The sequence below is a fragment of the Peromyscus leucopus genome, chromosome 10 (assembly GCF_004664715.2).
Source record: "Peromyscus leucopus breed LL Stock chromosome 10, UCI_PerLeu_2.1, whole genome shotgun sequence".
Classification (NCBI taxonomy): domain Eukaryota; kingdom Metazoa; phylum Chordata; class Mammalia; order Rodentia; family Cricetidae; genus Peromyscus; species Peromyscus leucopus.
Window position 1 is genome coordinate 53,539,518 of NC_051071.1, and position 27,133 is coordinate 53,566,650.

Consider the following 27,133-nt stretch of genomic DNA (forward strand, 5'->3'; position numbering starts at 1 on the left):
TTTTCCTGCATTCCGAGGGAATAAAGAAACCATATTGTACATATCCTCCACGGTCAGAGGACCCTTGGAAGTTGGGCAAATGACATCTCAGTGCTAGGCTGAGGAACTCAGGAGGAGACTACCAGGGGCCATGTGCCTATCGGGTGTTACATCCCAGTTGGTCTACAGCAGCTTGGATACTCTGTGGGCTACGCAGCTAGCCAGTCCCTATGGCTCAGGCATTGTGGGATAGGTAGCCGGCTGGTATACAGTAGGGACGTTTCAAGAGCCACCCAGAGTCCAAATGTATTAGCTTCCAGAGCTGTGTCCTATCTCTAGAGCCTGGCTCCTCTGCTGCCCCCTGGTGGCGGGGCATCTTCCGAGGACAGCATCTCATCTATAAAACCACCCCACTAGTCTAAATGGTCACCAGACCCCAGTCACAACAAGGCTTCTGTTTTATCACACATTCTTCTACGTATCTAACTGTCCCAGACATTCTGTCTGATGAGAGGAACGCTTTGCTCCTGCTCACACCGTGTGCAAGGCTGGACCAGGGGCCACCTTGTCAAAGCCGGTGCGGGGCAGGTCATCTTGCCCAGAGACCCCACTCCATTTGTTTCTTGCCGTCACGGGGGTGGTGGAGTTCTGTTGTATACATCAGGCAGTGGGAGGCTAACAGCTGTAACCTCATGTCTCCTCCTTAAATTCTAGCAGACGCTAGTGACAAGACTCGGGCCCCTCGAGCAGCTTGATGACTGAACCCGGGTGCTTCAAGCTCTCCCCTTCGCGTTCTTTCGCTATTCTCCCCAGTAATTATTCCCCCAGAGGACCAGCCTCAAGTTCTGCCGGAGAGAAAAGCGTCAGTGCTGAGACATCTTTGACAGCCTCCAATTTCTTAATGGCAAAGTGAAGAGCCAGAGACTGCTTTCATTATTCTCTGCTCCACGGCATTCCAAGCACCCTACTGGGGCTCGCTCCGGCTTTATGGAACGAGCGAATAAACAATTCTCTATTCCAATGGCCTCTCTCAAAAACAGCGTCTCAGTCTACGCTTTCTGTCTCTCCGGCAACTCTCTTAGGGTATCTGGAATTTACGTATGGACCTCTCTTTCTGCCCAAGGAACTGAAGAGGTGTCTGAAGACCTCTTAGCCGCTCTATACGCCAACTGTCCCTGCTACAGGGACCCTGAGAGTGGGACCCAGATAGAGAATCTCATTTCCTTCTGGAACCAGCCTGTCTTGTTGGAAGGCTTCCAGTGACTGGATGGAAAAATATATGTATACACATAAACATAGTTTGTGTCTCTTAATGAGAAACTGGAGTCCCCCTTCCCTGTACGTTTGCTGGCTGAACTAGTTTTACTTTCTGGGGACACCCAGATGTGATGACCCCGTCCGCTATACTGCTGGCCCCGTAATGGCCAGTGAGCTCTCTCCTCCTTTTTTCCATCTGCCTCATTTCCGCTACTGTCTCATTAAATCTCCTCTACTGGAATTTCTTCTCCTTCTCCTTCTCCTTCTCCTTCTCTCTCTCTCTCTCTCTCTCTCTCTCTCTCTCTCTCTCTCTCTCTCTCTCTCTCTCTCTCTCCCCATCCCTCCCTCCCTTTCTTTCTTTTTTCCTTCTTCTTTGTTTTGGTTTTTTTCGAGACAGGGTTTCTCTGTGTAACCCTGGCTGTCTTGGAACTCGCTCTGTAGACCAGGCTGACTTCGAACTCACAGAGATCTGCCTGCCTCTGCCTCCCAAGTACTGGGATTAAAGGCGTGCGCCACCACCGCCTGGTTCTACTGGAATTTTTTTTACCAAGGCTCCACAGACTAGATGACACCTTTCACGTAATTCGTATTTGTTCAGGCCGAATGGATGTTTTCATGCAGAGAATTTGTGAAGGCTGGTCTATGACAGACATCTGGTGAGTGGCAGCCGCCATCATCAATGAGGAGAAAGGGAAGAAGGACCCACTTGGGAATACAGGTTCCTTTCCACAAAGGATGCTTTACTCAATGCCCCTGTGGCCTGAACGACGTGAAAAGTTCCCATACCATGTAGAGTCACCCTTCCTCCCAGCCTTGCCTTTTTATGGAAGCTACAGGTCAGCAAGCGGTTCCCGAGAGGCCGAGGCAAGGCCTCAAGTCAGGACGAGATGGCCACCAGGGGACTTGGGCCTAAACACTCCCAGCACCTTCGGATGAAGGCTTTCTCACCCCTTTCCTTCACACACAGAGCTGAGCACAGGAGTTTGGAATTTGGAAAAGTCAGCCCACACCAGGACACAGAGTGCTGACTGGGATGCCGGGACATATTAAAACACATCTACTAACACCTCCAGGACCTGGGGGGAAAATGAATCCTATGTCCAAGACTGTGTGCTCTTATTTTGAGCTCATACTTGCGAAGTTTTGTGTTAAGGCTGGGAGGAACAGGGAAGAGGGAGAAAGGGGCCTGAGGAATTTCACTGCCCTAGACGGCCAGTCTAGAAGGCCTGTCTGCGTGGCTGTCTCTGATGGTGTTTCTCTGTCTCATTTTACCCAACATTAGCTGGGTATCAGGGGTCTCACCAAGCTTGGGTTCCATCTAGGTAAACTTTACTCTCCTGCTTCTTCGAGGAGGATGCTAAACTTGCACTCTGAAAAGGGGCGGCCAGACAACCTGCGATCTGGGGTGAACACATTCTGCACAGCCAAGTCCTCTCCAGGCACTTCCCTGCGATGTGGATTGTGTCAACAGCATGTCTGAATTCTACCATCTGCCGCGAGCGAACGAGGGGGGCTTGAACAGAAGGTTCACATTCTCTAGCGCAGTCTTCCTGTTAGGATTTGGAACATCTGTCACAGCTGTCTCCGAGTAAGGAGACCTGGACACACAGGGAAGGAAAGAGCTGGCAGATGTCTGGAAACCTCCCCACCACGGATTCCAGTAGGACTTATGATGTACAGAGGTAAGAACGCTTCCAGCTCACTCTTAGGCCCAGGATGTGTCCGCCCAAAAGGAGAAATCCTCTTCGTCATATCTGCTAAGTATGACCCGACAGGTCCACGTTGCCTCACTTGTCCAATCCCTGAGCTCATCATGGGCAGGACAGAAAAATGGTTACTAGCCACAAGACCGGAAGTGTAGCCAGGTGTGAGCCCAAAGCAAAGAGGAACTCATCCTCGGGTCTCTTCACTATGGCTGGAACGTCTCAAAATGCCTATCTTCTACCAAAATGGTGTGTGTGTGTGTGTGTGTGTGTGTGTGTGTGTGTGTGTGTGTGTATGTGTTAATGACACACAGCACTGGAGAATGATGGCGCTTCAAGCTTCCAGACTGTCGATTGGGAGGCTGACATTCAGAGCATTTTAAAACCACAGCTGATACACAGGTTATCTTGAATTTCATGGTTACGTCCTCTCCACGGACACATCCTTCAAAGGGGGAAGTGAGGGTGCCCTGCTCACACTGTGGCTAATAGCTGATACTGAAATGGACTGTACTTCTGGCGAGCCACCCAGGAAACTCAAGAGAACACGACAAAGGAACGAACTGCCACTCTTCAAGAAACAGGTGTGAGGTGACATGGGACGACCCAAACATGTCCGTCACACTGACTTCCCAGCATGCTGAGTCATGGGTGCAGCCATTAGTGAGAGAGACCCGGTGGGACGGGACGGCTGTTATTCCTAGTCACTTAGCCCATCACCTTCCCCACACAGGACCAAACACAGGAGGAGGTTAGGGGCCCAGAGGCCACTCCAGGCTCAGGTGCAAATGATGGTGAGCAAAGGTTAAACAGAACAAAGGTCTGCCTTCGGGGGGGCAGAGGAGGCCGTGAGGATGGTGACGCCATGGGAGAAGCAGTGAGTTTTACACCAGACACAAGAGACACCAGGGAAGGGGGGGAGAAGTGAAAAAAATCGCTGGTTACCTCTCTCTGAATCCAGGAAGGCATGAGGGGAGAGCAGAAACAGCAGGTTAGCACCCTTGCGGCATCCAGTCCACAGCAGCAGCTCTCAGCATCCACATCCCTCCCCCGCCCCCCTGTGTTTCCCAACTTTGCAGCCATTAATAGCCTTCCTGAGCTTATTTTAGCCAAACCCTACCACCCGGAGGAGTGTATTTCGAGCCACGTTATGATGATGCCAAGAGTTGCCAGCTGAATTTACAGAGGCAACAGAGCAGCCCGGGGGAGGTGACCAAGCCTAAAATAATACCACAGTCAAATACAGGAGACTGTTCTCGGGAAACACTGGCTTCATTCTCCAATCCCCCTCCCCCTTCCCTCGCCCCGGCTTCTCACAGTTTAGAAAGAAAAACAACAAAACACACAGCAACAATGAGGCAGATGTAGCCTTTACCTGCTTCACAGCACCTGGACATTCTAAAAAAGCTACAGTCCCGATACCAGGGGTTTAACCAAAGGGCATCCTTGGAGGGAAATGGGGAGGGCCATAGAGCAGGAGGTGGAGGGCAGAGGTGGGAAAGGAAAGAGATGGGAGAGGAAAACGTCAAGGGTCTGGGCACAGAGCAGTGCCAAGAAGGGGTGTGGGTACAGAGAAGTGCCAGGGAAGAGAAGGGGGGGGGGTGCAGAAGGGAGCTGGGAGCAGATGGGGGTGGGCTGGGCTGGGGACAGCAAGTTTGGAGTTCCATTCTCAGAGCTACCCTGGGTTGCCAGGTGACCCTGGAGATGTCGCTGACTCCTCTATCCCTTTCTATCCTGTCAGAGGCAGTGCAGAGGCGCCCAAAGGCAGTCCTCTATGTGACACATAGGTGTTCTACAGAGCAACAGGTTGAGGAGGCACAGCCCCAGATGGCTAAGGGATCCACAGGGACCCTGCGGCTACTGTCACCCAGGCCAGCAGGGCCCTGCAGGATCATAGTTAATACGCAATCAAGTACACCAGACAATGAACTGGAAAGGTCGAGGGAGCCATTATACCTCACCTCAGAATAATACCTGTGTCATAGTCCCCCAGGGGGGCTGAGATGCGCGCCTCCAAACCCAAGTGGAAGTTACAAGGTCTCAAGTGAAAAGGTTTGAGTGCATCTAAAAATTGGCACTGTAAAAAGGCTGAAATAACACAGCATCCAAACTCTCACCTTGGGGGAAAGATTACCGAGAATTTAATTCAACGTATTTGTTTGAATATTATACAAGAGGCAAGAATTAATTTTGTGATACAACATTCATATCTACCTCGATATTCAGGGGAAATCACTGTGGTCAACATAGGCGAAGTGCCAGCACAGGTGACACCTCTAACATTTATGACTACAGCGACACACCCTAAAACTACCCTTCTTTGAGCGCCGGAGGTATGTGGCCCATGTGGTCAGTGCGGGCCCTACCAGCAACCTGACAAGGTCATTACTACGGTGTTCTTGGACATATGAAAAAACGAGTTCAAAGAGTTTGAGAACTTGGCTAGGTCATACGGCACATCCACGGCGAACGCAGGGTTTGTGATTGCAAGTCTCTCCTGGTCTGTCTCTCAGATGCTACATCCACCAGGCTGAATAAGTCTGCTTAAACTAGAGCCAAAGGGATCTGGGTTCTTGGAGGATCAGGCAGCCCAAGTTTCCTGGAGATGCTCTTCAGGCTAATGAGGTAGACAGAGTCAGGGTCTTCCAGAATGGTACTTAACCTTCTTATCGTCAATTTACTAGGCTCTCCCATGCGTTGGGCACACTGTGTTCGATAGCATACTCCTGACCTAGGTCACCCATCAGTGAAGAGGGGACAGAGACTCTAGCTCAGGACATTCAGGAGACCAAATGAGATGGCTTTTAACCAAGATGCCATGACGTGCATCTCGGAACTGTGAGCACAAAGCCATGTACCGGGTTCCGGTCTCCGTGAGGCTGGGGAGGGCAGCATTTGACCTCCAGGACTTGTCTGGAGGTTCCAGCAGGGGAATGTAGCTATGTGGATACTCCTGACTGAAGGATGCTCCTTTCTCCACTGGAGAAGGTCATCGTCTATAGAGCATGCGGCTTCAGAAGGGACATGTGGGACAGCAAGGGAGCGGGAGGACATTTACCTAGCTAGCCAGATCAGCTGAATCAACACTGGGAACCAGTGAGATGACAGATGTCAAAGCCATATTGTCCTCATATCTACGGGTGGCATTCGAGGAGGAGGACTGTCTCTCATGGGAAGACATTCACCTAGGAAGGGGGTGTTTCTTAGACTTTCTGGGCATTCCTTGGGATAACACAGTTGCCTTTGGTTAAGGCTCCTCTGCGCTCTCCTGGCTCTGCTATCAAAGCCAATCTTTTTTTTAATTAAATTTTTTTTTATACTTTAATTTAAATTTTATGTGCCTTGGTGCTTTGCCTGCATGTATGTCTTTATGAAGGTGAAGGATATCCTGGAACTGGAGGTACAGACAGCTGTGAGCTGCCATGGGGATGCTGGGAATTGAACCCGGGTCCTCTGGAAGATCAGCCAGTGGAGTCACCTCTCCGGCCACTCAAAGCCAGTCTTTAGAGACAACTCTCTGTAAGTCAATGACCCTCTGGAGTCTCAGATGTCCCACCTCAGACGAAAAAGGCTCCTAGAATGTCCCAGTCCGTTTCTTTTTAGTAACAAAAAGATACGTGTTTTCTGAGAAAGAGAAAGCGATGATTCTTTGATTCAATCTTGACTTACAATAACAGCTTTTAATTTCCTACTTTTCACAAATGCCTATGTCTAGTGTATGACAACTTTGCCCAATGGCTGTAAATCTAAAGACTGAGAATAGGATGTTTCTTTTGTGTAGAGCCTTGGCTATTTACAATCAGACTCACTGCAAGGGACTCATCTGAACAAACAACACTACACTGACATGCAGCCACTGTGTTTCCCGCTACGGGAAGAACTGGGAAATATCTGAATAGAGTTCATTCCTTGGGGGCTAAGAGATACGGCTTGTTTTAAGTGTTGAAGTAAAAACCAGCCATAAATAGAGATTCCAGGGGAGCCCTGAAACGTCATTCAAAAACCCCAAAGAGTCACAGTCAGCGGCAGCTGCTCCACCACTAGTATAGCGTAAGTGCTGGATGAGAAACAACAACAATAACAAACCCATTAGCCCAGAGCTGGGCTTTTACACAAGATGAGCCATTCCGAGAGTGGAGGAGGCTAAATTTAGTCAGGCGCAAGCCTATTCCCTTCTTAGTGTATATGATACCAGCGGGAAGAACCAAGCCCGATCAGTTCTACTGAAGTCGCTCACCAGGGCTGTCCGATCAGCATGCTCTTGCTGCAGCTCCTTGGAAAAACAAATGCAAGGCAAACTGGCAATGTTTTCCTTAGCATAAGCCTGAAACAACAGAACTACTTGGCATGTGCAATCGGCATTCCCCAAAATTCCTGGAAAACACCACCAGAAACGGCACACCAGAACGCACAGTATAGTACAGTTCTTTGAAAGGGCACATCATCATCTGAGCCCTGGCCGATCGTGGGGCGTTTACCCACCAGCCCCACAGCTCCCCAGAGTTTTCTTGAGTGCGAGCAGCAGGAAATATTAGATAGAAGGATTTATTGCCGAGAATCTTGCGGAGATAAACAGATAGAAAATAAAGGATAGCCTTGAGAGGGCCTGGAACCTATTCCAACGGGCCCTGACTGTCTCTGCCCCAGAGTTTTTATAGAGACGCCAAGGGGTGGAGCAAAAGACCTCCTCCCCCAGCACAGCCAAGTGCAGACCATCTCAGACACCTGTACTCAGGTCCTGATCATCCTCTATTCGGACCTGCTGGGTTCCTCGAGGAACCCGAGAACGGGCTCCCACAGCCGATCCACTTTCTACTCACACAAAAACACAATTCTCTGCTTCTCACATCCTGAGCTCACAAGGCAAGGCCTCTACTACTCCCCACTTGCCCACTACTGTGGAACCTGTACACATGCTTTTTGATGCTTCTCTTCATCGCTGGGGGTCGCTGGAACCCCTGGGCACGGCGTCACCATTCCTCACGTGGCAGTGAACGAAGATGGAAAGTCTTACACCTGCTCTTGCACCCAACAGTCCATTTTCCTGCCTCGCTACACATCTCCACTTCCTTAGTAAACGATGTTTATTAGCTGTCTGCCCTTGGTGGGGGCCCTTGGCTTCTTTGTTCTTCAATGTCATCTCTAACATGGGCAAACCGGAGGGACGCACATCTTAACAGCTGGGAGTTATGTCTGAGTCTATCCACAGAGGGCTGTGATGGGTGGCGGTGTGAATTTGATGCGATTGTACAGGGGTAAGAAAGGCAGGTTTGCGAGAGGACTCACTTGTTTTGAATCACGACATCTTTTGTGACCTGAACAAGGAAGGCCTGCACTCACAAATTTGTGTTCAATTCTGGAGGGGACGGAGATGGAATGGCCCAGCAGACCCCTGTGGGATCGCCACCTCGCTGGTGAAAGACCTCAGAACTGAAATGAATAACAAGTTTATGCAAATTTCCCATCTGGTTTCTGGCGAGATGCACATGCTTCAGCTCGGGGACAGGCTTTCTTTCCTCCAGCGGGGGATGACAGAGACACCTGCCTTGAACTAGGGACACTGTCCTTTCCACAGCAGGCTCCTTCTTACCTGCTCCTGCTACCAGCCCCAGCCCCCAGGACAGCCATTAACTGGGGCAGGAGAGAGCAAGTACCACTGAGGCTTTACAGTGGGGTAGCGAGATTGAAATTCAGGGCACACTCTTCTAAACAAAGGGTTTCTCATGACACTGGAGAGAAGAAGACTCAACAGTTAGCTGGTAGCTCACTGATGAGGGGGGAAATCTATTTAAAAGCAACCAAGGAAGGGGTGTTGTTTTTGTCTATCTTGTGGACAAGAGTTCATGAGTCCCAGTTTCCCTTCCTGCAATGTTACAGACGAAAACCCCGCCTCTCGGATGGGGAAGGAAATTTAACGCTTCGTTTTCGAAAGAGGGCTAGCTCATGCCATGCCACGGTTTGAAGGGAAAAGTTTGAGCTCATTAAAGAATACAGTTACATAAATCATACATGGATGGTGAAGGCACGACTTTCTTTCTGAAACAGAGATGGTAAACCAGAGGTACGCAACCCACCAGGGAGGCTCGTATCTGACAGGGTAGAGGAATGCCTGAATGCTGAAGGCTGACACAGAGTAGGGATGATGACAGATCTCCACACTGTGCACCAAGTACCCGGAGTGTGTAAGGACTAGACAAGACTCCCTGAGCACCAAGTGCCCGGAGTGTGTAAGGATCAGACAAGACTCCTTGTGCACCAAATGCCTGGAGTGTATAAGGACCAGACAAGACTCCTTGTGCACCAAGTGCCCGGAGTGTGTAAGGACCAGACAAGACTCCTTGTGCACCAAATGCCCGGAGTGTGTAAGGACCAGACAAGACTCCTTGTGCACCAAGTGCCTGGAGTGTGTAAGGACCAGACAAGACTCCTTGAGCACCAAGTGCCCAGAGTGTGTAAGGACCAGACAAGACTCCTTGAGCACTAAGTGCCCGGAGTGTGTAAGGACCAGACAAGACTCCTTGTGCACCAAGTGCCTGGAGTGTGTAAGGACCAGACAAGACTCCTTGAGCACCAAGTGCCCAGAGTGTGTAAGGACCAGACAAGACTCCTTGTGCACCAAGTGCCCGGAGTTTTTTAAGGACCAGGCAAGACTCCTAGTAAAGAAAAGACGAGAAGCGATGTGCTGGGGATGTGGCTCAGTGGTACTGTGCTTAGACAGCATGCATAGAAAACAAACCCCAAAACCACACAGCAAAGGCACACTGTGCCGGTAGGTGAATCCCCTTCAACTGTATACCTGGCCATCTTGAGGGTCTCTTTTGGGTAAACCATACTTTCAATCACTTTCTGAGTTTTCAAGGTAACTTGGGGTGATCACTATATATATAGCCTGGGCCCATGTCCTTGGTAGATGGGAACACTTGGGTAAGAAACACCACAAATGACTTTTGTCAACTCCCACGCAGATGCAAGGATTCCCGATAATCTTTAAATCCAATAGTGTCTAAGGAAATACAGACACACTAGAAAGAGTTGTCAAAAACTCCCGGGGCACGTTTCATAGAAGAGAATCCAAGGTCCAGGGAACTTAGGCTAACCTGCGCCAACCCCACAGCTAGCAGTGGCGATCTCGGACAGAGCGGGCTCCGGGCTGCACTTGGCTGAGCTCTTCCCTGTTCTGTGTGTCCTGTGGGAAGCTGGGCCCCCAGCATGGCTCTGATTAGCTGACTTTGTTAGGCTCTCCTTCCTATATGCGGTCTTAGTTCTTGTGTTCACTCTCTCTGCCATTTCCCTTCTCTTATTTCTCTGTGTCTCTGCCTCTCTGTCCCAACCAGACTGCAGCTCTTCACTGCTGGGTTTGGTTTAAATTTCCCTGCTTCTTCTCCTATTACTCCCGAGTCTACAATCACCCTCAGATTCCCAACCCCGCAATCCTGGGCTCCCAAACACACCAGTCTCTTCTGCTTTGGAACTCTGTCTACTGCCCCCCATCATTCCACATTCTGTGTGGGTTTCTCTTGATCACTACTGCCCCTAACAGGTGTCACTGTCCCCAGCCCTGATTATTTGTGCATAAGTCCCTTTCTCCTCAGGACCAAAAAGTAAGTTCCATGGGCATGGGGGCAGGAGGAGCTTTACCTCAATTACCCACCATTGGTTGGCATAGAGTCAGCAATTGACAAACCCTTTGGAATGAATGAAGAGCTTGAACAGACAGAGGGCTTCTCCCTCAGCCCTGAGCATGCTGCTGAGAACCCAAGGGAACTCTGCCTACCCAGCTGGCTGGATTTCTCTTTCTCTTATTGTTATTCACTACAGATGGTCCTTTCCAAATGACTTGGGTTCCTATTGCGTTTTCATGTCCTCTGAAGTCATGCTAATAAGACATTCGCTCCACTGCAATGGGCAGGAGGAGAGTTCTTGGACGTTCATTAATCTCTGTGACTATCTGAAAGCCAAGCACATCTGTGCTCTGATTAGCTCCAGCAGCAGTGACGGTGATGTTTCTAGGGTCCCTAACCAGATTCCTTCTTTGGGACATTTGTCTCAATGACAAACAGTTCCTCGGCTCTTACAAATCAATACATAAATTTCTCCCATAGATAGATTTATCAAGATTTATTGGCTCCTCAGATGATTCTCTCTGTGTTTGTACTCTGAGAAATAAACTTTAGCCTGTTACTCGGGGAAAAGACCCAAGATAACAAAGATAACATGCATGCTGTAGAGAATGGGTAGTCACTGCTGGAGATCTCGAGAGCACCATCCCTAGAGGGGCAGAGTATCCTGGCCAGAGTCACCTCTGACAGAGCGACGTGTTTATGTCTTCCTACATAGGGGAGTTTATTTATTATAAAACTCTGTGTGTGTGTGTGTGTGTGTGTGTGTGCTGGGTGTGCACACACGCACTTGTTCACTGTTTATGCCATGTGTATGTACACGCACATACAAATACATACATTTTTTTGGTGCCTGTATTTGAGGTTTGGCTTAGAGCTTTCTGCATGCAAGAAAAGGACCTTACTCTAAAGCTGCCTCTCTAGGCCTGCCTTTATTTTGAGTCAGGCTCGCTAAAGCTTACTCAAGCTGGCCTTGAACTATGGATCCTCCTTTCTCAGCCCCCTACATGGCTGGGATTACAGGCCGTTATCACCAGACCTGTCCTCAAAAAAAATCAGTCATCAATCAATCAATCAATGTATCTTAAGAAATTAAAAACGGCAATGCTGTTGATGTATCACTCCAGTTTTACTGTTTTGAGTCCGCCGTTCTGTTACTGTCTGTATATATTGATATTTGGTAATTCAAACACATATATTAGGGGAGAGTGTGAGATTAAACAGCCTGACCTACAGAAACTCTCTTTAGGGACTGTTTTTCAGCACACCACAGAGCTAGATAAAGACGACTGTGTCTTCTGACTTCCAAAGGGAGGAGGGAAAAGTTCATTTCAGCTGTCGCTGTGGGTTTTACTCCTGTGGTCTCAGATCAGGCTTAGCAAAGCATGAGCCACCACAAGTGGATTTCATGACTGAAGCATCTATGGGACACGGTGACACCAGTCCACTTTGGTGTAGGCGAAGGCTGTAGGTGCTGTAGACAAAGTCACTGAAACGGAGGCCACAAGGGCAGCAAAGACTAAAGCATTGGCTGCTTGGCCTTTACAGGGGGAGTCTGTGAACCCTGTTCTAGATCATCCGATTCAGTGCTCTGGCGCACGAGGTAAGCAAGCATGCGCTGAATAGTCTATGGAGACAAAACAGAAACATACAGCTGTCTGCTAAGGAAATTATTCAGTTTCAAGGTGGTCCCCGATCCCTGGCCTCACCGGAAGGACAGAGAAAAACCAACAGACCAAGTATGGGGCCCGGTGGCATGGTGAGGCAGCAGAGTCACTTTTATTATAGAGAGGTGTCAAACTCCAGAACTGGCTGGAAACGATTCCATCAACGCATCAGTCTACTTTGTGTTGCTAGATCAAAAATACCAGCGACGGGGTACTTCACACAGAGAAGAAGTTTATTTAACTTACTGGAGGTCCAGGAGCGTACATACCACCAGCTCAGCTCTGGTGATAGTCTCTGGCTACGCTGGATTTGGTGAAGGCACCATAATGCAAGCATAGAGTCGCTTGGCAAAGCAGGAAGCCAGAGAGATCTGGGAGAGATGCTAGCCTCCCTTCTAAAATTCAGCTCTCATAGGACTTCCCTGCATTAATAACTTATAGGATGCGGTCCTGTGACCTAATTTCTTTGTACTAAGACCTGGGTCTTAAAGACCCATCATTTTAACATCAGCCAAGCAAGGACCAGGCTTCCAGAACATGAACCCTGGGAGATAACTTCAAAGTGTAACTATCATTAACAACCAAGATGCAGGAACAGAAGTTTCTCCAATTTGTAAATCCTCTAGACTCGAAAAAAGCCAGCTGTGGATGCAGCTCAGTGATAGACACAAAAGCCTGGGATCAATCCCAGCGTCTGTCTGTCTGTCTGTCTGTCTGTCTGTCTGTCTCTCTCTCTCTCTCTCTCACACACACACACACACACACACACACACACCAAGAAAAAAGTTTATGGAAATCCTGCATGCCCACTTAGAAAGACAGCATCCATGTGGCTCTTTGATTCAGCCATTTTATTAAAGCAGGCTGTGACACTTAAGAGTCTTTGAAGGGGGAAGGGATGAAGATGAGAACACACCAGACCCTCGAAAACAGCCTGTGCAGGTAGCCTGGCAAATAGACGCGTGCTGTGACATGACAGAATCAGGCCAGCTCGGCCCCAGTTGACAACCGTGCTCTTGGCAGCTGCTTTCATTCTATCATAATTATTTTAACTGTCATAATTTATTCATCCCCGCCGACAAGCTTACACACTGTGGGGTAACCAGTCCAGGCTTCCGGGTCAGAAAGGCTGGCAGGACCCACTCACCCCTGCTCCTTCCCAGCTGCTGGAATACTCACCGCAGACACAAGATTTTGGATCCAGACAGTTTGGCAAAAGTAAAATTATTTTCAAAACCCATGTTTCCCGTCACAGTTGCCCTTAACTTTGGGGTTCATAATACTGTAGTGAAGAGGAGGTGACAGAGGAATCAGGAACTAAGCACAAACTGCCTCCACTTAAAGTGTCTCCACGTGACCATTTCACAGCCTTCTGAGGGTGGGAAAGCGATACGCATCCAGTCGAAACGGTACTCTGAAGTTTGATCTTTTCTCAGGCTAGCAGTATTTGGTACAATGCTCCCTTGTGATGTGGAGCAGTGGGCTGTGGCTCACAGTCGGCCATGTGATCGAGAAAACAAAACAAAACACAACTGTACAGTGTGTTGGCTTGCTAGGCAACAATGTTAGTTAGGGGCTTTAAAGACATTTTCTGCATATAATATTTTCAACTGACCACGGGTTTATAGGGATGTAACACCAATTTAAGTTGAAGAACATCTTCACGTCATTTCCCTATTTTTCACATACAAAGAAATGACCCTTCTAGTTCCCCAAATGCTAGTGCATTTTCTGCAGAGTTGCTACGGGAGTTCTGCCTTTTCATTTGCCATACCTACAGGAATGTTTTAATTATCAGTTGCTGCACATATAGAAAATGGGAAATCTTCAATGGTTCCTCAGAAAACTGGAAGCAAAGAGGAATAACTTCATATATAGGTTTAAATCTTTCCCCCTTATTTTGAATCTTTATTTTTAATCCAGAGCAAAGAAAAAAAAATGCTTGAGGCCTGATAACAAGTAGAAAATGACAGTCAAGAGCACCGAAGGGTAAAGTGTCTCGGAAAAATGGTCAAATGCGTTAAGAGTCTACTGAGTGCATGTGCTCATCCACACTGCAAGAGACAGCAAAATGAAGTCAAGGTCTCGACACAACATAAATTTAAAGTGAGTCACTTCACTGCTTAATAACTCTGTCCTTGAACGAGCATTACTTCCATTAACATGCATTCCCAACAGGAATAACCAATGAATCCAGATCACCGCCTTCCTGCATCTTCCACATGCAACCCGTTGGCTGTCTCTACAGCATCTCCTCACCCAGCTTGCTTCTTCTCTTCATGCCCTCCATCATGTACTGACCTCACCCAGACCGGGGCTGGCTAACTGGACCCCTTGTTCACAGTCTCCATCGTTGACAGCCTTCTCCAGGATCTTCTTGTATGAAGCAGATTAAATACCAGCATTCCCCTGGTTACTACTCTTTAAGAGGTCTCGTGACCTTTGAAACAGAAGTCAGATCCTCAACCACAGTTCAAGGGCCCCGCATGATCTCATTCCTGCCTCTCTTCTGTCTGCACACAGACACCTGTTCTGGCCACACCAGCCTTCAGCCCAACTCATGCCTCACCTCCTGGGCTGCCTCCTGGTGGCCCCTCCCCACGGAGCTCCTTACTGTCTGTTAGGCCATGCTATGGACTGTCTTCAAGGAAGCCTGCGTCTATAGGACCCTGCTTCCAGAATTGCTTTTCTAGGCTTCCTGGAGCACGGACTGTCTTCTTCTCTGTGTACTTCCTCAAATGTCTGACTCACAGCCTCTCTATAGCTGCTAAACAGATTAATCTATGGCGATCACTATCAAGATGACTGCAATTCACATCTAAAACAGACAATGAAGAACTTCTGTCTACATCTGTCCATGGCTATGCCCAACAGCTTAATATTTTATGAGACACAGTACCACAATAGGGCCCACGGTCCAATGGTTTAAGAACTCAAAAAAACAAAACAAACAAACCAAGCCACAGTTTGTGTTTAACGTGGGCACTTAACAAAGAAGAAATTATGTTTCTACTTAGTCTATGATAGCTGAGACTGAAAATCCAGATGAACATGAAGTTACCTGCTGCCATTAATCTTTTCCCCACATTGGTGCATCAAGACTATATAGAGGCTTCCCAAATACATCTGAGGTCTGTTGCACGCTGGGGGACTGTGGGAGATGTAAGGTCTGCTTAGTCAGTAGTACAGGATGAAATTCATTTTTCTGAGGGTTTGTTCAAGACAAAAGCTGCTCAGGTGACAGCGAGAGTCTGCATGACTGATAGTTTTTGTAACAGATTAGAATTACCACAGCTGAATGAACAATGTCGCTGCTGAGCCTCTCAGAACCCAGCTCTCGCTCTGCTTGCTGCCCAGACTTCTCTGGGAGGCCTCTATGATGGACAGGAAGTTCAAGACTGAGGGACCCACTGATTTGACCGATATGGCCCCACCCCTTCTTCGAGTAGAGATGGCCTGGGCTTCATCTGCTTTCACTCACAGCCCTGGGCTCAGCAGCCAGCAGCAACATTCCAGCTATGCTCAGGGTCATCCAGCCTGCTCTCTAGGGATGTTCCAGCCCGGGGAGACCGGAAATAGGCTTCATGCTAGCACAGCGGGAACTCCAGGAATGCAAGAAGGTACCTACTATGCTTACCACTCCATCCCCGAGATTAGGGCTTTAGCATGCTGGAGTTCAATAAATACTTGTCAAATAAATAAATGACTTCCCACTGTTTAAAAGCTATGAAGGGGGAAAAAATGTGTTCATCGTTTAAAAAAGTGGGATCCCCATTGCCAAGCCAAGAACCATCATGGCACGTTCTTTCTAGAGAGTAGCTGATGCTTGATGGAAAATCTTCCCCCTACTCAGTTTAATCTCCATCTCATGCTGGAAGACACAGTCGTGGGCAATTTTACAAAGTGACAGGTAAAAAATACATAAATACGAATTTAGAGCTGGTTTGCTTCAGTTTCTGCTTCTAACTTCTTGGGAAAGAGCTCTAGTCATTCGCCCCCCAAAACAACTAAGATAGAAGTAGCCAAAGATCTGCATGTTAGGTAGAAAACTTAACAACATGCCTTTGTGCCAGAGCAAGGCTAGAGGATGGGAGAGTGCTCAGTGGTCTGAGAAAACTAGAAGGAAACAGGCAGAATCCCCCCACCCCACCCCCACTCCCCCCACCCCGCACCAAGTGAAAGGCAGGCTGCAGCTGCGGAGTTATCAAAAGAAGGGAAAAGACTAATGGGATTGTCTTCTCCCGCCTCCTCCCGCCTCCCTTCACCCAAAGCAGTAATGAAGATTCACAGCTACACATTCATTAGGGGATCGATAGACGTGCCTGCTTACAATATTGGGACAGGGAAATGGATAATTGCTAGAAAAGGCGCAGCTTCTTCAAGAATTTCATCAAGTGTGGTAAGCAATATTTAAGCCGCCGTGGGTTTTCTTTTTCAAAAACACTACTACTTCTTCAACGCCAAGAACATGCACGAGAGATAAAGTTGGCTGTGTTTTTACATTTGGGGAATTTCAAGCATTTTCTACCCATGGAAATCACATCAATATTCTGTCACATAAGTAAAATTACTTGGAAATGAGGTCTTTCTACACAAAGGATATTGCCTTTAATTCAAATACTGCATTAAAAAACAAAACAAAAAAAAGCCTGTAGTATTTTTCACTCCTAATTTAGAAAAGACGTACGTGAACATTTCCCCGGGGCACATGTGAGAGGAATACACTCATCCACAGGACACAGGCCATCACAGAAATGCCCGGTGAAGACCACCTACAGTCCATCACTTCCTGCTGCGACGGTAAACTGAGATCAAAGGGATGTCTCCAACTCATTTCACACAACCCCCAGTCTGCCCTCCAGAGTGGCAGGGAGACCCCTCCGCAGCCCAGCTGGCCGCCCTCCTCCGGGCATTCTTGCTAATCGCGGTGGGCAGGGAGGCTGCGGCCTTTGTCCCGCGTGTCTCTAGGACCCACCTCGCTGCCTCCAAGCCGGGTACCCCACGCACCTGCAGACAAAGGCGCGCCACCCCTCCCCAACTTCCTCACCTTGGGTTCTCGGTCCACCGGTTTCCGGGGCAAGGCGGGAACGCTGTCCGAAGCTCTAGGACGAAGACCTGGTGCCCTAGCCAAGGCAGCCGGCTGCACTTGCTTAAGTCAGCGGCAGCAGCAAAGCCCCGGCAGAGGCGCGCGGTCTTGGCATCTCAAGTTCAAGCTAGCTGCTTCCGCGCCGCCCCGCCCCGCCCGCGAGGCCGCCGCCGCCCATTGGCTGCTGAGCCCGGGCCCTCCTGCGGCGCCCCGCCAGGTGCTCCGGCCAGATGCTTAAGCAGGTACTCCAGCTGCAGGGGCCTCCCGGCAAAGAGGGGTGCCAACTAGCCACCCCAGACTACATGTCCCCTTTCTGTGACCAATGTTCCCCCTTTGTGCACTCTCAGGACTTGTAAAGAAAAGTTCTGACTCCAGTGTGTGTGTGTGTGTGTGTGTGTGTGTGTGTGTGTGTGTGTGTGTGTGTGTGTGTGTGTGTGCGCGCGCGCTACTACCCACGGTGGCCAGAGAGCCTCCACGACAGACTCTGCAACAAAGCAGAAAGTGAATGAAATGAACGGATTTCAAACGTGAGACCAAGGCAACCGAGCTGGACTGTACGTTACAGACGACCTGCTAATTTCCACAAAGCTTTTACTCATCTCTCCAGTCCCTGATTAAGGCACCTCTTAGGAACGGCTGACTGGAAGCCAAGCTCACATTGGCACTCTTTAACATGGTCGTTTCTAGCTGACAGCCCCACCCCCATCTACATGGAAGCAGGAAAGTGTCCAGTTGGCTAAGTGACAGCATTTTAAATGGGGACTGGCGGTCAAAAGAGAAGTCTGAAAGGAGAAGGCAAGATCATTTGCTGATTATGTTGTGTGCACGGAATACTCCTTTTGTCTAATAGTTTCTGGGCAAGAAGAAGTTATTCGATTGATTAATTAACAAAATGAAGTAGAAGATGACGTTGGCTGTGTTTTGTTCAAACTCCCACACACTCCTTGTGCAGAGAAAAGAACAGAGAGCAGGAAACAAACACGGAGAGTGAAGGAGTGTGTTAAACAGGAAGTTTGTCTGTTCTGGTTATGCACAACAGGTGTACAGGAGTCTCTTCCTCGTGTTTTAAAACAGGCCCAAACATTCACTTATTTGTCCAATATTTATGCTGGGCATCTGCTAAGTACCACGTGCTGTGCTGACAATTCCCCTTTCTGGTCAGCAGGTGTCTCTGCGGAGAGAGCGCTCTTTAATTCACAACCATCCGAGTCTATGACCAGTGTCACCTCTGTTATTTAAAAGACTTAGAATCGGCGACTCACAGCAACGTCCAGGTTTGGATGAAGCCCAGCCCGAAAGTGGAGCTACGAGTGGATTTGAGGTTGGGGTTCAGCAGCCAGGACTGACGTCACTAAGGCTGGAGATGAACCGATTTCACAGGACTGCACCTGTTACCACTTCCAAGGTGGCTCTCCTCCCTTACGGGGTTCTAGCGCGGTTGTCTGCCTCTCTCTCTGCCTGTAGCAGGATTGGGGCAGCAAATCAGTCCAATGTGGCAGCGAGGGATCTCCTGGTAGGGAAGTCACACTTGACAACAGCCAATGCTCTCTTTACTACTCTCCCAAATGCGTCCCCTCCCCTTCCCTAACTCTGCGCTGCCACCCTGGTCCCCACGGGTCATCTTCTCTCACTAGGATGGCTGTAGTCGTGTTTCAAGTCTCCCTGCCTCCACAACAGACTGTCTTCATACAATCACAGGCAGGTCCCTTAGAACTGTTTCAGAGCTTCTCGTGGCAGCACATGCTTGTTGTAATCCCTGCGCTAGGGAGATGGAAGCATGAGATCAGGAGTTCAAGGTCAGGCTCAGCTAGCCACACAGTGAATTCAAGGGCAGCCTGGACTATGTAGGCCCTATCTTGAAAAAATACATAATAGTTCCAAGTATGCGCCCATGCCCTGTGCTTAAAATCCTCTCATGGTCTTCCCCTGCGATGAAAATGAAGTCCACAAATACTTCCGGGGCCTCTGAGGTCACATGAGATCAGATTCCTACTCTTCTTCCCAGCCACTGCTGCAAATAGTTCTTGCTCTTCTGCCTCTGGGTTTCTTTTGGTTCCTAGAATGTGTTTGCACTAACTGTTCCTCCTGAGGTGCCCTTTCCTACACCATTTACCTGGCCAATCTTCCCTCCATTCTTCAGATCTCAGCCCACGCACTGATTGCTTCAGAAAATGTTCCCAACTGGCAGCACCTTCATTGCTTACGATGATGGGTTTTTTCCCAACAGCCCTTGCTGTGGTTTGGCAATATGCATTGGGATTATCACCCTCTTATTACTTACTCACCTCACTGTACAGTGAGCTTTGTAAGCCAACAGTAGTCTATTGTTCTTGTGTGGTGAAGAATGTAAGCCTGGCCACAGAGAGGCTTGGCATCTCTGTTCTCCAAGATGTTGGGATGCCGTGCCTCCCCGGGGTGGTGTCTGCTGGAGGCTTTGGATGCGGCGGCATTAGCTCTACCTCTGCAGGCACCAGGGCTGAGCTCAACCCCTGGATCAGTCAACCCACACAATGGAGCCCTCATCAAAAGCCTGGCCACCAAGGCTGGGATAGAGCTCTCTTGGTTGACAATATCCTGTGTTATTGTCACACGGCAAAGTCATGTAAGGCATGCTGTCTCCAACCTGCCAGGGACAGAGCAAGTCCATGCTTCACACTGAGATCTGCCTCCGCGTGCTTCTTCCTATGGATGACTCCAATCGACCTCCTTCAAAATAAACCAGCCATTCAGGAGGTGCTGGCAGTCCTGGGAGTCAAAGGCGGAAGTGGGTGGAGCCAGGGTCCTGGGGACTGTTTACACCGTGAGCCCATGTCCTGACATAGGATAATGCCTCCATACGAATGGTTATGTTTAGTGGCTTTCGTTCTTTTACAGTTTTTCAATGACCATGTTATTAGCACACGGCACAAAGTAAGGGGCAAACATCCATCCCCAAACACCCGTTAGGAGCCTCTCAGGAGACTCCCCCTCTTTCCCCAGGGCTTGACCTCCTTGCCTTTGTTTTCTCTGGCCCATGGTCCTGTGTTTGGCAATGGTCAGCAGTACTGGAACATTTGCTTTTGTTTATGACGTGTGCTACATCAACTCCCAGCCTGTAGCATCCGTCACAGTACCCACCCTATACAGCCCTACAAAAGATGCTTCCAGAATGAAGACTTATCTTTTCTCTCCAAGTACCATAGCAGGAAAAAAAAAATCAATTTTATTTCTTTCAGACCTGCATTTAAACTGGTTAATAACTGCTATAATGTGCAGCAGACATAGTCTGAGTTCATAGAAACATGGGTTCAGTCATATGTAAAATTTTGGTACTTAGCCCAACATTTTCCCTGATAAATAAAGAAGCCGTTACTGTAGTAACTGAGTGTTATAAGGGCGTACTCCACTATTCTGTTTTTTCTTTCTAAAAATAAAAACATTGCTCAAAATTATTATCCTCCTTAAAAACCTGACACGAAAATAAACCTGACATGATTTATAAAAACAGGGATGCAGATCACCAAACTCTCAAGTCATTGTACTTCCTAATTAGAATGAAATATTGCAGTTTATTTGCATAATATATTAAGGGGAAAAAAAACCCGCGGCTACTTATCTTTTCCTCCCCCGGACAAAGTTGACTGAAAATACAGCCAGAATACCAATAACCCAGGATACATCCCCAAGAAGCATGGCAGGGGAAAAAAATCAATTTTATTTCTTTCAGACCTGCATTTAAACTGGATAATAACTGCTATAATGTGCAACAGACATAATCCAATTTCAATTTGTTTGATTAGATGAGTATAAACATTAAACAAGAAAGCCAGGGGATTGTCATAACAACATTTACACTCTTAGCTCATTATAGAACAAAGTGTTCTCATTTGCTCCTGGAAAGCAAGCTGCTAGGAAATATGTAATATGAATTTGAACTATCCTTAGGCACCATCCACAAAGATGTTTATTTTGCCTCAGCCAGAGATCAAAGCAGCTTTGAACCATCAGCCACTTCAACTTCTTCCCAAGGAAGAAAGCCCTGAGTGTTCCTGAAAACACTTGAGACTGTATTTAGGTATTCCCTTCCCATCACACAGCAAAATCAAAGCCCCACCCAGGTCAGTGGGTCTCACATTATAATGTGCGCAATGACTGTTAGTTACAATGAAGGTAGTCGGGGTGGGGGTGGAGTGAGCAGGCCTGGGGCGGAGTTCCTGCTGTATTATATGAGCAGCCCCCCTTCTGGACCCACAAGAGCTCTGGAGGCAGGTGTCTTGTGGAGTGCACCTGAAGAAGGCATTTCTAGCCTAAGCACCTACTATGGTTGACCCGAGTCAAAAGACAATACCACACGGTAGGGCTTCTGGTGCCTCCCTCTCAGGAGAAGGTAACTATGCCTCCCTTGATTTTGGACCTCTGGCGCCTGAGCAGGACTCTGTAGGGATCGACACCTTTCAAACTTCCTTATGTGAAGGCATCAACCATCTGGGGATTGGCTAAAATGCAGAGGTCTGGGTCTGGTACACAGACCCCTGGTGATGCCATATCCTTATTCAGCTGATTATATGACTTTGAATAGCAAGATTCCTAGTGCAAATTACGCAAACAGTGATCACAATTCAAGCAATGGACAGAAAGGAATTTAGTTCAGATCTGCAAAGAACCCAGGCAATGAATGAATCAGGAATATTCCCAATTCACAGGATCCTGTGCCTGAGACGTTCATTCTCGGAAGAGTCTGTGGTCTGTGTCTGCAGAAGAAAACCCACTCTGCCACCCCAATCCATAAAACAGAAACGTGGCTTGCATTTGGATTAGGACATGACCTTTATCAAGAAGACCTCTGGGCGTTACCACATTATCTCAAACTCAGCTCTCTTACAGAAAGCTTGTCCCCTCCCCAAGACACTCTCCTGCCCGGTGGTCGAGGGTTTTTGCCTGTCCTGACCTATAAAACACTGAGACTTTTCATAAGAAATGTATGCTAACAACAAAAACCTTTGTATGTGGAAGAGTTCCAAGCCGTAGGCAGGCCGCACAGCTCATTTTCTTTATGCAATATTCAGCACACAAAACCTCCTACTAGACCAAAGACCTTGGGCAATTCCCTGGCATTCCGTAGACTATAAAGAGATTTGACTAGTCCCTCTACCCAACCGTTCTCATGTTCCCAACAGCCGGGGGAGTGGAAGATGGGGGGGGGGCCATATAAAATCATCATTCTCTATGATTCAGAATCCTAACAAAAATCACAAGCACTCAATTCCCAAGGGGCTCAGTCCTGCTGAGCCCCTCCCCTGCCTGCTCAGCCCCTCCCCTGCCTGTTCAGCTCCTCCCCTGCCTGCTCAGCCCCACCCCTGCCTGCTCAGCCCCTCCCCTGCCTGCTCAGCCCCTCCCCTGCCTGCTCAGTCCCACCCCTGCCTGCTCAGCCCCTCCCCTGCCTGCTCAGCCCCTCCCCTGCCTGCTCAGCCCCTCCCCCGCCTGCTCAGCCCCTCCCCCGCCTGCTCAGCCCCTCCCCTGCCTTTTCAGCCCCGGGGCCTCTTTCCCCAGGAAGTCCCCCCCCAAAGGCAGGGGACAAAGCCAGCTGCCTCCACGCTCACAATGAACACAGGCAGGAAGTGCAGCAGCTGTTTGACAACATCCATGATCACACCTAGAGAAAAGTCATGCCTGTATCTCTACACCAGAAATTCAAGCCTCACTTGATGCGGAGTACATGACTGGGAAGATGTAGGACAGGGAACAAGGGTAGAACACTGGAGTGTAGCCAGAGAAATTATTTTAAAAAAATATATATTTTAATGATACTGTTTTTGGTGGGTACAAGTGTTTTTGCTGCATGTATCATGTGCATGCCTAGTGCCCCCGGAGGTCAGAAGAGGGCATTGGGTTCCCTGGGACTGGAGTTACCGATGGTTGTGAGCCGCCAAGTGGGTGCTGGAAATTGAACCCAGGTCCTCTAAGAGAGCAGTCAGTGAGCCATCTCCCTAGCCCCAAGATAAATGCTTGCATGGAAGGGAGCTGTATTTTCCCCACACCTTACTTATCACGATCTGGTTTCTGTCTCAATAATTTTACTTTTCCCAGAATGTCATATAAATGAAATTACATAGTATGTGGTTTTTTAATTTTTATTTAAAGATTTACTTATTTATTATGTATAGTGTTCTGCCTGCATGTGTCCCTGCAGGCCAAAAGAGGGCACCAGATCTCATTACAGATGGTTGTAAGCCACCATGTGGGTGCTGGGAATTGAACTCAGGAACTCTGGAAGAGTAGCCAGTGCTCTTAACTTCTGAGCCATCTCTCCAGCCCAGTATGGTTTTTAAAGTCTCATTTCTGTCACTCAGTTAACTGTTAAGTTTGTTAGGAGTTCATTCATTTTAACTACTGAGAATTCTATTTGAAAAAAAAAAAATCCATTCCATTTTCTATTGTTTGGCTGTACCATAGCTTATCCATTTATCAGTGAGTGGGTATTTCTATTGCCTCCACCTTGGGACAAGTTTAACTGAAGCAAGTACTAATAAAACAAACAGGTAGGTGTGGTGGCACATGCTTGCAAGCTAAGCTCTGGGGAGGCGGATACAGGAGAATCACAAGTTCGAGACCAGCCTAGGCTACATAGCAAGACCTTCTTAAAAAATGGGTAGGGAATAAAAGGATGGAGAAGGTAGCTGTTAATATTCTGACCCGCCCCTTGGGGCCGCTCTTCATCCTGATGTAGAAGCCTCTTCTTAAGGAAAAACTCTGCCCCTTTCTCTCTTTCTTCTTCCACTACCATGAGGTATGCACCCCTCGACACCTCCCTCTCTCTTTCTCTCTTTTCTCCCTCTTTCCTATTTTCTCTTCATCTCTCTATTTTTTGTTGTTATTGTTTTGTTTTGTTTTTCGAGACAGGGTTTCTCTGTGTAGTTTTGGTGCCTGTCCTGGAGCTCGCTCTATAGACCAGGCTGGCCTCGAACTCACAGAGATCCGCCTGGCTCTGCCTCCCGAGTGCTGGGATTAAAGGCGTGCGCCACCACCGCCCGGCTCATCTCTCTATTATAATAAACCATTTCCTTGCGGATGTAGCATCTGGGTTGTGAATGTCCACCCGCCGCCCTGATGCCATGCCCGCATGGAGTCGGTCGCCCGCCAGCCTGTCACTGCCTCTGCCCAGCATGCCAGCATGGCTCCCAGCACGGAGTGGGATACCCTGGCTTGGCCAGCACGGGGTTTCCCAGGCATACATAATTCATTACAGTAGCCTCTTTGGTCTGGTGAGTACGGAGCATGCATCATGTTTAGCTGGAGTCTGGATGAAACACAGTTGGCTGCGCATCACCCTCCAGGATTCTGACTCCTTGGGGGAACTGTGGGTGCTCTGTAGCAAACATGGGTCCTCCGAAAGAGCAGTTAGTGCTCTTAACGAGGGAGCCACCTCTCCAACCCCCACCCCATCCCTTCTCCACTTTTGCTGGATGTTTTTGTTTGTTTGGTTTTGGTTTTTTGGAAGAGAAGAGGGGAAGGTACATCACTAAAGCAGACCTTACGATTTCCTTTTAGGAACACAGTAATCAATTTCAGAATTTGAGAAAAACCTGACGTGCGCACTGAGTCAAGATGAACCCGGAGGAGGCAAGCGGCCGCTCGCAGCTCCCCGTCTACTCTGATGGCTTCTGACTTCTCTGATGAGAAATTAAATGGGCTCATGACTTATTAACTGGATGGGAAAATGTATATTTAAACACTCCCGATCCGTTCAGAAGACTAAATCAGTAATGCTAAACTCTCAATCATCTCCGAAGTTGAAGGAATGTAACACAGGGAGCTGAATTACTCACCCCAAGCAAAATGCTCTGCATTTACAGAGTGCTGGTTAGACCGAATGGGTCTTTTGACCACCAAAGGGCATTTTTACTCTTGGTCAGTCACAACTGTTAATTTCCATATCTACTTTTTATATATGTTACCTCCGACTGCATCCACCCCCGCTTTTATATCAGCCAGAAGGATGTGTGTACACTAATTATCCACTAGCCAGTGATGGCTGAACACAGCTTCAACCCTGAGGTGACTGTATTTTTTTTATCACAAGCAAAGATCCTTAACATTTTGGTGGGCCTTGTGTGATTTTTTTTTTCCCTTTTGGCCTTGTTGCATTTGCAAAATGTAAATAATAAAACTGGCTTCCAAATGTTGAGGTGAAGACGGAGAGAAAAAGGAAAACCAGAACAATAAACAATCAAAACAGGAAACACCTCTTACTAACAGGGCACTCAGCAGGTGACAGACAGATGTCCATCTAGCAGCCCAAACCTACAGCCTCCAGCTGGGCTGGCTAAAATCTTGAAGTGGGTTTCTTAACCAACACTGGCTGGCTTGTCTGCCCTCCCCCCCCCCCCAAATCCGGGAAACACCACACTGTCGTCGTAACCCACACGACCACAGGAAAACCATAACTGACATTTCTGATGAGGTGGATTTTGTACAGGTAATGAGATTGGGGTGGACACTCGGCCTATGTTAGGCTCCAATTTCTTCTCAGAACTAAGAGCAAGCAAAAAGGAGGCAGGTCAAAAGCAGATGTGTATGTCCACACTACCTCAGCATCCCCTTTCTTGACTGTGTCTGAGCTTAGGAGTCCCATAAGGTAATTAAGGTGTTTTAAGATTGTTTAAATTGTTTTCTGCTGCTTATAATCAATGATCTTTGTGTTAGTCATCGTTACCATAACAAAATGCCAGAGAGAGTCAACTGATGTGGTGGTCTGAAAGAAAATGGCTCCCAAAGCAAGAGGCACTAATGGGAGGTGGGGCCTGGTTGGAGGAAGTGTGCTACTGTGGAGGCGGGCTTTGAGGTTTCATATCCGCTCAAGCCTCACCTAGTGAGACAGTCTACTTTGTGTTGTCTGCAAGATAGAGGACTCTCAGCTCCCTCTCCAGCACCATGTCTGCCTGCATGCCACCATGTCCCACCATCATGATAATGGACTAAACCTCTGAAACTGTAAGCCGCCACCTCAATTAAATGTTTTCCTTTATAAGAGTTGTCGTGGTCATGGTGTCTCTTCACAGCAATAGAAACCCTAACTAAGACAACAGATAGAGAGAAAGGCTCACTTGGCTCACAGTTCTGGAGGTTCTGGCCCATGATCAATTGGGGGAGTGCTTCCTTACTCATGATCAGGAAGCCAAACAGGGAAGAGTGGGTAGAAGCTCATCAGTCCATTTCAAGGGGACACCTTCAATGACCTAAGTACCGCCCACTACACGCCCTCCCGCTTACAGTCTCCACAACTTCCCAATAGTGTCACCACCACCAGGGGGACCAAACCTCGGCCCCTGGGCCTTTCAGAGACACATCCAGGATTCCAACCTTAGCAATCTTTGACATCTCACTCTCCATGACGGCAAAGCCCTGCGTGTCTGAGGTGACTCTCAACTTGAATAGCAAATGACTCCAAAAGCATACACCAAGAGGACTGGCTATATTCTCCCCCAAGCCCATGTCCAGCTGAGCCTCTGATAAGTGGGGGTGGGGGCAAAAATGAGGGAGCTGTTGGGGCAATTTCAAGTTTAGAATAATGAGAGTCCCAGGTCCCAACCCATCCATCCGTAGGCTGCGGGAGAGTTTTGGTGAATAGGTTTGGTGCTGGGGAACTGTGGGACCAGCTTGGGTTGCTTCACCCCGTGAGCCTCGGGTGCCTTTGTGACAGTGACAACAGGAAGAGCCTGCACAGGGCTCCTCAGTCAGAGCCCAACGGGGAAAAGGAGAAACCGCTGGAAGACTATGAAACAGAAGGAGCTTGGCTGGAAGTGGTAACATGGGTGAGGACAGAGTTAAAAAAGCAAGCAGGGG

General features: G+C 48.4%; 1 protein-coding gene across 11 annotated transcripts in view; it reads right to left on the reverse strand.

Moving 5' to 3' along the window:
• Apbb2 (amyloid beta precursor protein binding family B member 2) overlaps positions 1-27,133 on the reverse strand; it is a 350,172-nt gene that overhangs the window by 19,420 nt on the left and 303,619 nt on the right. For 4 of the 11 annotated variants that reach the window (XM_037209060.1, XM_028882254.2, XM_037209061.1 and 1 more), the window contains one exon: positions 3,885-3,890. The exons of 5 other annotated variants lie outside the window; for them this stretch is intronic. In XM_037209060.1, the coding sequence (XP_037064955.1) occupies positions 3,885-3,890 (6 nt within the window). Of the gene's footprint in view, positions 1-3,884; positions 3,891-17,272; positions 17,417-27,133 lie in introns of those variants that run through there. 2 more of the 11 variants (XM_028882255.2, XM_037209065.1) reach the window with 2 other exon arrangements.